Source organism: Marmota flaviventris, chromosome 6 (assembly GCF_047511675.1).
Source record: "Marmota flaviventris isolate mMarFla1 chromosome 6, mMarFla1.hap1, whole genome shotgun sequence".
NCBI lineage: Eukaryota > Metazoa > Chordata > Mammalia > Rodentia > Sciuridae > Marmota > Marmota flaviventris.
Genome location: NC_092503.1, coordinates 145,056,479 through 145,069,301, shown reverse-complemented (window position 1 = coordinate 145,069,301; position 12,823 = coordinate 145,056,479). Strand labels below are relative to the sequence as shown.

Genomic DNA, 12,823 nt, shown 5'->3' with positions numbered 1-12,823 from the left:
TGGAAATGAAATCCAAAGGAACAACATACAAAAGAGATACCCGTATATCCATGTTTATTGTGGCATGCATTAGATAAGATATAAAATCAGCTAAGTGCCCATCCATAGATGAAGGATCATGTGATGTACATACATAATGAAGTATTATTTAGTCATTAAAAATGAAATACTGTCATTTGTAGCAACACAGATAGAACTGGAGTACATCGTGTTAAACAAAATAAGTTAGACACAGAAAGACAATTACTACATGTTCTCTTTCATGTGTGGAAACTAAATAAATTGACCTGAAAATATAATAGTGATTAATAGGGACTGAGAAGGGCATTGAAGGTGAGGGGAAAAGAAGGGTGATTGGATATGATCAGAGCATGCTGTAAGCATGTATGGAAATATCACACCAAATTCCATTAATGTCAATGTTAGTATTAAAAAAAAAACAACATGGTGGGATCAAAGATCTAAATGTAAAATCTGAAGATACAAAATTACTACAAGAGAACATAAGAAATGCTTCAAGACATTGGGATAGTCAATGATTTTTTCAGATAGAACTTAAAGGCATAGGTCATAAAATAAAAATGGATAAGTGGGATTATATCAAACCAAGAACCTTCTGCACAACAGAGAAAACAACCCACAAAGTAAGCAATCTACAGAAGTGGAGAAAATATTTGAAATTATTCTTCTGTTGAGAAATTAACATCCATAATGTAAGAAGAACTCAAAAAGCTGAACACTATAAAAACAACCCATTTTTTAAAAAGTGGGATAAAGGGGATGGAGTTGTGCCTCAGTGACAGAGTGCTCACCTAGCATGCATGAGGCACTGAGTTCAATCCTCAGCACCACGTAAAAAAATGAAATAAAGGTTAAAAAAACAAAAATTGGGTTAAATATCCGAATGATATTTCTCAAAAATACAAGTGGTCAACAGGTATATTTACAATAGTTACAAAAGAAATTCTTAGGAATAAATTTAACCCAAGAGGCAAAAGATCAATGAAAACCACAAAACATTTATGAAAGAAATTGAAGAAGACATGAAAAAGTAGAAAGACGTCCCATGTTCATGGATTAGAAGAATTGGAATTATTAAAATGGCCATACTACCATGGCAATGTACGGGTTCAACGCAATCCCTATCAAAACACCAACAAGATTCTTTAAAGAATCTTTAAAAATTCTAAAATTTATATGAAACCACAGAAAGAATCCAGAATAGCCATCTTGAAAGAGAAAAATAAAATGAAGAACAACAACGAGGAAGGGATTATAATACCTTACTTTAAAACATGCTACAAAGCTGTATTAATCAAAACAGCATGGTACATAAAAACAAACACACTTGCCAAATAAAATTTTAAAAAGCTGGGGGCAAGCCGGGTGTGCAACTATGGCAACCTGATTTTTTTTCCCCTGTACTCGAATTTGAATTCAGGGTGCTCAATCACTCAGCCACATCTCCGTCACTTTTTAATTTTGAGGCATGGTTTCTTTAAATTGCCTAGCTAACCTCAAACTTGCAATCTTCCTGCCTCAGCCTCCTGAGTTGCTGGGATTACAGGCATGCACCACCATGCCTGGACAGCAAGCCAATTTTTGACAAAGGTGCTAAGCACACACGTCAGAGAGGCCTTTAAGTAAAAAGTGCTGGGAAGATGGATATGCATGTGCAGAAAAATGAAGCTAGTCTCATCTTTCAGCAGTTATAGAAATCAACTCAAAGTGGATTAAAGACTTTCATGTAAGACCTAGAACTACGAAACTTTACAAGAAAACATTGGAATGGGGTAGGGTTTTGGAACAAGATCAAAAGTACTGAAAATCAAAGCAAAAACAGACAAACTACATCAAACTAAAATGCTTCTGCAAAGGAAATATTAGATTGGGAGAAAGTATTTGTGACCCACACATCTGACAAGGGATATCCACAATATATAGGCAACTCTAAAAACTCAACAGCAAGACAGGAAATAAACACTCAAATGACTCAGGTTTTTGAGGAAGATACATCCCAACAGACATTTCTCAAAAGCATACGTACAAATGGCCAACAGGCACGCGAAAAAAGTTCAACATCACTCACCATCAGGGAAATGAAAACCCAAACCACAAGGACATATCACCTGCCCCCATTTAGAAGGGGTATTTATCAAAAGACTAATGCTACCCTGTGCTTGTAAGAATGTGGAGAAAAGGGAACCTTGCACATTGCTGATGGGAATGTGACTCAGTACAGCCATTAGGGAAAAAGAGTATGTAAACTTCGGATGATCAATCCCACTGATGGGTATATATCCAAAGGAAATTGAATCAGTATGTGGAGAGACATCTGCTCTCTCATGTTCACTGCAGCACTATTCACAAAAGCTAAAGATGGGAACCACCAAAGCATTCATCATCTCATAAGTGGATAAAGAAAATGTGGTACATATACACAGTGGAATTCTAGTCAACCATAAAAAGTAAAAAAAAATCCTGTCATTTGCAGCAATATGGATGGAAATGGAGATTTTTACATTAGGTGAAATAAGCCAAGTACAGAGGACAAGTACCATACACATGTTTCCTTACATGTAAACTTTCACATGGAATCTCATAGAAGCTGAGAGTGGAATGGTGTCTGCCAGGAGTCAGAGCGCAGGGGAGCGGGTTGACCAGGTAAAAACTCTTGACGTACTTTTCTTTGAGGACTATGGGGAAAGGCTGAACAGTGGATGGAGATAGGTGGGAACAAGTTCTGGTGTGCTATTACATACCAAGTTCACCATAGATAACCGTGAAGTTCTGTGCATTGCAAAAAGCTGGGAGAAAACATTTTCAAAGTGTGCACCATAAGGAAATGATAAATGTTTGAGGAGCTACATTTTTAGCCTGATCTAATCATCAGGCAATGTATCCAGGGACTTAGATATTACATAGTACTCCATTAATATGTACAATTTTCGGTTTTGTATGTCAATTAAAAACAAATGCATAAAAGAACCACTGATGAAAGAATTAACAGTGGCATTTACATGAATGAACCATACATCTGACCATACATCTTCAATGCATTCTGCTGTGATATATAACAAGTTAGAATAATTTAAAAAAAAATAAATAAATAAAACAAAACCATGTGCATGCACTTATATTTTATAAAAGCACCTATAAACAAAATTTTAATATTAATTACAATGTTTACTTGTTGGAGGGAGAGATATGACCTTGAGGAATCTCAGAAAGACAAAGAAAGGAACTCTGAGCACCCAGACAAAAAGACCAAGTCACTTAAGTGGAAAAAACACCACTAAAATACAGTGGAACATTACAAAGTCCTCAAAAAATAAGTAAATCAAAAATTTGTCCCAAGTCAACTTGAAAGTTACAAAGAGGTTACAAGGAAAACAGACTTGGTAGTAAAGCAATTTTTAAAATCTTAAGAGGCAACAAAATATATAATAACGGTAGAATTTTTATAAAATATATGGCAATCTCCAGGATATGCAAAGAACTCAAGAACTTAAAAGAAAAAACAAACAAACAAAAAAACCCCAATAACCCAATCAATAAATGGGCAAAGTGAACAGGCACTTCATTGAATACAATGGTCAACAAATACATGAAAAAATGTTCAACCTCTCTAGCAATTAGAGAAATGGAAATTAAAACTTCACTGAGAGTCCATCTCACTACAGTCAGAATGGCAGTTATCAAGAATACAAGCAACAATAAGTGTTGGCAAGGATGTGGGGGAAGAGGTACTCTCTTATGTTACTGGTGGGACTGAAAATTGGTGCAACCACTCTGGAAAGCAGTATGGAGATTACTTTAAAAACTAGGAATGGAGGGGCTAGAGCCGTGGCTCAGTGGTAGAGCACTTGCCTGGCATGTGTGAAGCACAGGGTTTGATTCTCAGCACTGCATATGAATAAACAAAGATCCATTAACAACTAAAAATATATTATATATAGTATAATATATATTATATTATATATAATACAATAAATTATATTCCTATTATATATGTATATATAATAGGAATAGAATCACCATTTGACCCAGTTATCTCATCCCTTGGTATATATTCAAAAGACTTAAAATCAGCATATCACAGTGATACAGCCACATCAATGTTTATAGCAGCTCATCTCACAATAGCTAAGCTATGGAAGCAACCTAGCTGCCCTTCAGTAGGTGAATGAATAAAGAAACTGTGGTGTGTGTGTGTGTGTGTGTGTGTGTGTATATATATATATATATATATACACACACACACACATATTACACACAATGGAATATTACTCAGCATTGAGAGAGAATAAAATCATGGCATTTGCAGGTAAATGGATGGAGTAGGAGAACATAATGCTAAGAAGCCAATCCCAAATAACCAAAGGCTGAATGTTTTCTCTGATAAGTGGATGCTGATCCATAATGGGGGTGGGGGAGCGCATGGGAGGAATGGAGGAAGTTTAGATAGGGCAAAGGGGAGAAAAGGGAAGGGAAGGAGCATGGGGGTAGGAAAGGCAGAGGAATGAGATGGAAAACATTGCCTTAAGTATATGTACGAAGACACAGATGGTGCAACTGTACTTTGTGTACAACCAGAGACACGAAAAATTGTGCTCTATATGTGTACTATGAATTGAAATGCATTCTTCTGTGATATATAACAAATTATAATTTTAAAAAAACATGTATTGAGCAAAAGAATGAATAAATGCAAGAATAAACAGATGAATGTTTTCGGACTTATGATGTATCACACAATATGACATTGACAGTGGCATCAATCACTTCAATGTCACATGTTTGAACCACTATACTTGAGCAAGTAGGCAGGCTAGGAATTTTTGTGAGTTCATGAACTCAGGGACTATCCTGAGGGTTTTTTTTTTTTTTTTTTTTTAATGAAACACAGGTTTTCTCAACTTCTATCATTTTCTGGAATGTAACTTGATTCATTATTATATATTGTAACAGCAACTAATTCTTATAGTAGAAATAAAGAGAAGTACAAATAAAAAAAGAAATATCTTTTAAATAACCTTTGAATCAATAAAGAAATAAAAATAAAAATGGAAGATATTTAAAAGTGAACAACAAATATCATATCTAAGAGACTCACCTAAAGCAGTACTTAACAGCATTAGATGTATTATTAAACAGTAAATGACATCTGAGTTTTGGTAGAAAAGAACATCACATAACTAACCACAGAGAAAAGACTGGTGAATTAGGATTCATTAAAATTAAAAATTTTATCTATCAAAGGAGATCATAAACACATCATATAAGAAAGATATACAAAACTCAAAGTGAAAGGAGATGTGTACAGTGTATCTAACTAGGTACTAGTGTGCAGGGCTGGTACATAAAGTACACCTAGGGATCAATATAAAATGACAATTCTATAGACAACTGACCCAGACATTTTAGACACTACACAAGAGGAAATTCAAATATCTAATAAACAATAGATAGGAACATTTGAATTAAAACTTCAATGTACATAGGAGAAAAGTTTTAAAACCAAGAATTTTAAAATACTTGTCAAGGATCTGAAGCAACGTAACTTTCATACAAGCTGGTGGAAAAGCAAGTTTATTCAACTACATTGGAAAAGTATTTTGGCACCTCTCAGACTGTGAAAGATATACACTCTATAACCCATAATCCTACTCCTAAAAACATATCTGGAAAAAACACTTTCACACATTTATCAGGAGAAATGTGTATGATTTTTAAGAATGGCTTTAACTATAACCACCCAAAGCTTCAAAATGCAAACATCCTACAGTACTGGGATGGTGACTATGGTATTTCATGTAACTGAATGCTAAATTGTAATGAAGAATAATATACTTCACACACATACATCGGCATAAACGGATCTTAAAAATGACCAAACAGAAAGAACAGGCCACACAAGATAGACGCAACATAATTTCATTTGTTTACATACAAAAAAGAAAAAAAGTCAAAAGAGCAGAAGGATTTTCATATAATTGAGGACAGTCGCTACCTCTGAGGGATGGAGGAAGTGAACAGAGAATTGCTCAATACGGAAGGATTCTAAGCTAGTGTTCTAGTCCTCAGTCTAAGCTGTGGCTGCACAAGTGTTCACCTGACAATCATTCACTGAACTGTACACATGCTTCACAGTCTCTTCTGAATATGCATAATGTTTTTCCCAATGCAAAAATTTAAAAATAAGAGCAGTGGAATCACAACAAAAGATAATGCCCCTGGTGAGAGAAAAGGGTGGAATGGATTTCAGGTGGAGCATACCATGTTTAGAAGTAATAGTAATGTCGCATTTCTAAAACTAGATATTCACAAATATTTGTCGTGTGGATATTCTGAATATGCTATGTGCAATTTATAATGAATTGAAATGTTGATATTTAACATACAGTTAAGAAACCTCATGAAGAACAGCTACATACTATATTAGCATATTATTATGTGAACATGTGTATTCATATATTAGTGAGTTGTTACACTAATATGACCTTGAGGACTAGCTCAGGAACCTTCCATCACTGTGTGATAAAATGAATTTAGAAGTTTTAATAACTTGGTTGCATCTTTTAAACATCTCTTACAAACTGAGAGTAGCCTACACACAGGGGGATGAAACAAATTCCTGGGCCCGATCTCAGAGAAGTGCCCCCGCTGTGTCCTCTGCAGAGGCAGCGGGGCAGTGGGTAGGACCCAGGACTCAGACTCTCTCTTCACAGCCACAAGAGACTCTGGTTTTCGGATGGAGCACTATTTCTCCCCTTGACCCTCATGAATGTTTGGAGCTGGTAAGTAGCTCACACTGCTGACCCCGTGGCCTGACAACAGTCAATCTGTAAAGTAACTATTATCTGCTGCAATCTTAATAATCACCCAGAAAAGAAGCCCAAATAAAAAAAAAGAAATATATTTTAAATAACCTTTGAATCAATAAAGAAATAAAAATAAAAATGGAAGATATTTAAAATTAAACAACACATATTATAGTTAAGAAGTTAAGAAACATCATGAAGAACTGCTAGGTATGTATAATGTTGTCACATTAATTTAACTTTATTCTGGAAAATTTAGTTCTCTTACCTCTGTCTTCCAAGTTCTGCAGCTTATGTTTGAAGCTAGTATTTTCCATTAACGACTCTTGGTTCACAGTCTAAAACACAAATGATAAATATGCTTGTGTGCATATATACTTACATGAGTTATAATTACATGTAAAATTGCAAAGAAATAGTGCCACACTATCCCTTAAAAAATAATAAGCCAGTATGTTATGCAGATATATTTTTAATTCTAGAAAAGCAAATGAAAAACTGAATGGTACCTGAGATACATCTTCTTCAACTTCTGAGTGCTCCAAGGAAGAGAGATCACTCAGTGGGTGGGGATTTGGGAATTCTAAGTATCAGAAAAAAAACAGCTTCAAGTAAATAGACAAAGATAAATAACATTTCACTATTACTCTATATTAAATCACATAATAAAAAGATGGGTACGCAGTCCTAGATAAAATAATGTCTGCATTTTTCAGGGCACGTATGTTATTAGGTTTGTAGATCACTGTAGATAAGATGAAGAGTCCATGACCTCAACTAGATCACACTTTATTAGCTGCCCATCTGGCCCCCAATATGGGCAAGGAGTCTATCACCTCAACCTTGAGATTCTTCTCTTCCTTTGCTTGCCTTACTTCCTCCTTACCTCCTGGGTGCAATGATTTGACATCTACACTGAGCAACGACCATCATATTTAACACCTCCACCACCACCTATGCTGCACATTCCGTCTGTAGAACTTGTTCATCTCACAGCTTCAAGGTTGTATACTTAGATCAGCATCTTCCCATTTCCCCCCACCCCCGTGGCAACGACCATTTTACTCTGATTCTATGAGTTTGACTTTTGTAGATTCCACACATAAATGAGCCAGACGAATGAATGCTGTGTGATCTAATTAACTGAGCATAATGTCCTTCAAGTTCATCCATGTTGTCACAAATGGTGGGATTTCTTCCTCCTTTGTGGAATGGGATGATATTCCATGATGTATCTATACCACATTTTTTCCTTCCATTTATCCACTGACAGGTGTTTGGATGGTTTCCATATCTTGGCTATTGTGAATAATGGTGCAGCAAACACGAAAGTGCAGCTCTCTCTTTGGCATACTGATTTCATTTCCTTTGGATACCCACAAGTGGAATTCCTGGATCATACCACTTCACACTCCCACCAACAGTGTACTGAGGGTTTCCATTTCTACATTTGCCAACAATTGTTACCTCTCGTCTTTTTGATAGTAGCCATCCTCAAGCATGAAGTGATAGTTCATGGTGGTTTTGATTTGTGCTTCCCTGATTAGTGCCACTGAACACCTCTCCACACATCTGTCAGTCATTTGTATGTCTTCTTTGGGAAAGCGTTTAGGCATTTTGCCTTTCTACCTTTTTCTCTATTTAGTTACTTCTGTATTTTAAAAATTATTTTCTACATTCTGTTGGTTGATTCCTTTGAAGTTTTTTGCAGTACCACTTATTTTTGCTTTTGTTGGCAATATTAAAATCACTGCCAAGACTGATGTAAAGGAGCCATTTCTCTTTAAAGTCTCCAATATTGAAGTCCATAATCCATTTTAATATTTCATATGGTATGAGGGGTTCGATTCACTCTTTTGTATATTGATGTCCAATTTTTCCAGCATGATTTATTGAAGAAACTTTCCTCATTGTGTATTCTCTGCACTGTTGTCAAAGATTCGGTGACTATGTTTCAATGGGTTTCTTATTGGACTGTTCTCTTACCATTGGTCTGCATGTCTGTCTTCACACCAGTTTTGAGTAACAGCTTTGTTAGTTTGACATCTGTGTGATTCTTCCAGGTTTATTCCTCTTTCTCGAGATTGCTTTAGCAGTTTGGAGTCTTTTGCTACTGCATACAAATTTTGAGATTTTTATTTTTTGGTTAAAAAAATGCCATTGGAGTTTTGATAAGAATTACTTGAACTCCATAGATTGTGGATGGTATAGACATTTTAGTATTAATTCTTCCAAGGGCTGGGGTTGTAGCTCAGTGGTGGAGCACTTGCCTTGCACATGTGAGGCACTGTGTTCAATCCTCAGCACCACATACAAATAAGTTAAAAGTATTATGTCCATCTACAACTAAAAGTGTTTAAAATAATTAGTTCTTCCAATCCATGAACATGAGAGATCTTTCCATTTGTGTTGATTTATCAATGTCTTATAGACTTCTGTATACAGATCTTTCATCTACTTGCTTATATTCATTACTGTTTTATTTATTTTGATGCTACTAAAATGGGTAAGTTTCTTGATTCCTTTCCCAGATAATTTGTTACTATAACATAGAACAGACTACAGTTGATTAGCATAATTATATAATAACAGGGCTCAGTGTATTTTCATACATGGGTACAGCATGCCCTGATCAAATTGAAATATTCTTTTCCTACCTCCCCCCACCTCCCGGACATGAACTCTTGCCAATCCCTAGTAGTCACTATTCTACTTGCAGATTGACATTTTTAACTTCCCCACATGAGAACCTATAGTACTATTGACATTTGGCTCATTTCATTGAACATAAGTTCCTCCAGTTCTATCCGTTTTGCTCCAAAGGACAGGATTTCATTTTTCTGCATGAGTAAATACCGTGGTGTATACATACCACTATTTATCTGTTGAGGAACACTTGGGCTAATTTCTTAATTACTATGAACAATGTCACAACAAACATGGGCATGCAGGTGCCTCTTTGGTAAGTTGATTTCATTTCCTTTGGATATATTCCCAGGAGTGGCATAGCTGGATCATATAGTAGATCTAATTTTTAATTTTTGGAGGAATCCTCATACTGCTTCTCCACAGTGGCTGTACCTAGTTACATTCCCATCACCACATAAGCACATACAAGTTACTTCTACACCTCCTCACTGTAATTTTGTATATAAACATTGGTGTATATATACATTTGTTATGTATGTACATATAAATACACAAGCATTCTAACTGGGGAAAGACGGTACCTCATTTTGATTTGCATTTCCTTGATGGCTAATGATGGACATTTTTCCCACATATTTGTTGTCCAATTGTATTTCTTCCTTGGATAAGTGTCTTCTCATATTCTTTGACCATTTTTAAACTAAATTATTTTTATGTTTTTGAGTTCTTTATATGTCCTGAACAAAACTCTCTGTCAAAGGAATAACTAGAAAACATTTTCTTCCACCCTGTGGTGTTGTCTCCTATGTTAACTTTTCTGTGCAGAAGCATTTTAGTTTGAAGTAATCCTATTTATCAATTTTTGCTTTGGTTTCCGGGGTCTAGCCAGAAAATTATTGCCTGTCCCTAGGTGTCCATCAACAGATGAAAAATCTAAAAAAAATGTGGTATATATACACAATGGAGTTTTATTCAGCCATAAAGAAAAATTAAATAATAGCATTTGCAGGAAAATGGATGGAACGGGAAAGTATTGAGTTAAGCTGAATAATACAGATTCAGAAAAAAACAAGTGTCATGATGTTTTCTCTCATTTGTGAAAGTTAGAGGGAAAAAAAGAAAATGGGTCTCATGAAAGTAGAAGGGAAACCACTAGAATAGAGGTAGGGGAGCATGGGGGAAAGAGAAGGTAAGGGCAAGAGGACGTACTGGAAAGTGAAATTGATTTAACCATATTATATGTATGTATGAATGGGCCACAGTAAACTCACTATTCTGTATAAATAATATGCACCAATAAACCTTCATAAAATAATAATTATTCAGCTACATGATAGAATAATTAAAAAAAAAAAGATGTAGACCCCAAGGGCACGCCCTTCCCATGACCTAGTTCCTTCAACAACGCCCCACCTGCCTACAGTTACCACGCAGAAGTCCACTCAAATTGTTACCCCCTCAAATGAAATAATCCACTTATGAGGTTTCAGCTCTCATCATTGCCTAAAAGCCCCACCTCTGAACCCCACTGCACTAAAATCAGGCTTTCAAAACGTGAACTTTTGGGAAGACATTCCTTCACCCAGTCCACGACAGGTACCTTTATCAAGAATCAGTTGGCTATAGATGCATAGATTTACTTCTGGGGTCTCTGTTTTCTATTGTGTCTATTTTTATGCCAATGTCATTTTTTTATTACCTTGCTCGGTACTATGTCTTGAAATGAGGTATTTGATGTCATCCGCTTGGCTCTTTTGCTCAAGATTGCTTTGGTTACATCCACTACTACCATGATGCCATCTGCCACAATGCGGCCAAGGAGTCCAAACCAGCGGAGCTGTCTGATCTCAGGCTTTCATCCTCCAAGAGAGACACTGGCAAAGGATGAACTGATGACCAGGCTTCAGAAATCGAAGAGAACAGGGAAGTTCATGGCCCAGTTTCAGAACCTTGATGCCAAAGCAGCCGCTTCTGGATCACAGCCAAAGGGGCTTCAGGAGACGGATCTCTCTCGTGTTCAGAAGACAGTTCTAACTTTAGGATCTCAATTCTCAAAATGAAGAAGATTTTTCATACCATAAAACCAAATTAATGACAAATATAGCATACAGTTTCATTCTTCACAAGGAAACACATGGAATCTATTTTTCCTGGAAACGAAGGAGTTAACGATAAGAAAGAAGCAAATGGGGTTTGATGTGCTCAAAGAAAAAGTTGTGAACCTCATTGTCTAGTGAGTGAATACCTTCTGCCTCCCAAGACTTCAGTGCTCTCCACGTGAGCATTTAAATGTTGCTCCAGTATCACACCTTCCACACAGCATTCGGCAACCCTTATTGTTATTTAAGGAACAAAACACTGAAAAGGGAAGACTGAATTCCAAACACTGCCCCTGACATCTGCATCACTTATCAACTGCTCCTGCAGCGTAGCAGGCTAGTCAACCCCGTGACAGCTGATGAAAAGATGAATGCAAATTCTACAACCGCAGAAGAGATGGATGGAATTATCCAGGCTGGTTTATGAGAGCTGTTTCTGAACTAGAACCTTTAGGATTTATAAAGCCTAAATAGAAGACATGGTCATGTGACAAGGCTAACGTGGGGAGACTGAAGGAGACCAGTCGTATTTATATGTCACTAGAGGAGAAATGTGTAATCCTCCCTTGTGATATTTAGCCAGAAAGTACACCGCTAATCCCAAACAGGTTCATATCAAAACATCTTTGGAGTATTTTAGAATTCAACAAATAACATACTTACACTGTAACTCAAACCTCTCATACGTTGTCATTGTACTTTCTACAAAGTCCTTACTAAATTGAATCATTTGTGGGTATGGATATCATAAATAGAATAAGTTTCTTTACCCAGGAATATATATTATTTGCTTTTTTTTAAAAGATTCCTTTGGTTATTTAGTGTAGTTTGTGCTTCCATATGAATGTTACTATATTTTTCTAGTTCTGTGAAGAATTTTATGGGTATTTTGGTGGAAAATGCATGGAATCTATAGATTGCACTGGACAGTCTGAACATTTAAGCTATCAATTCTTCAATCATGAACACGGAAAGTCTTTTCATCTTCTGTTCACAAATTCTCTCATCTGTCTGGTTATTCCTGTAGAGATATGTTTCTTTGGTTAATTCCTGGGATATTTTATTTATTTGTAGCTAGTATGAATGGAATTGCCTTCATGATTTCTTTTTCAGCAAACTTTGTTATTGGTATATAGAAAACAGATATTTTATGTTGACATTGCATCCTGCTACTTTACCGAGTTTATCAATTCTAATAGTCTCTCGGTGGAATATTTGAATCTCTACATATAGAATAATACCTACAGAGAT

At 35.9% G+C, this 12,823-nt stretch overlaps 1 protein-coding gene across 1 annotated transcript in view; it reads right to left on the bottom strand.

Annotated features, from left to right (window-relative positions):
- The window catches only part of Sycp2l (synaptonemal complex protein 2 like), a 106,511-nt gene that overhangs the window by 35,244 nt on the left and 58,444 nt on the right, over positions 1-12,823 (bottom strand). The window contains exons 24-25 of the mRNA XM_071613860.1: positions 7,334-7,407; positions 7,093-7,162 (exon numbers count right to left, since the gene is read on the bottom strand). Coding sequence (XP_071469961.1) covers positions 7,093-7,162; positions 7,334-7,407 — 144 coding nt within the window. The remainder of the gene's footprint in view (positions 1-7,092; positions 7,163-7,333; positions 7,408-12,823) is intronic.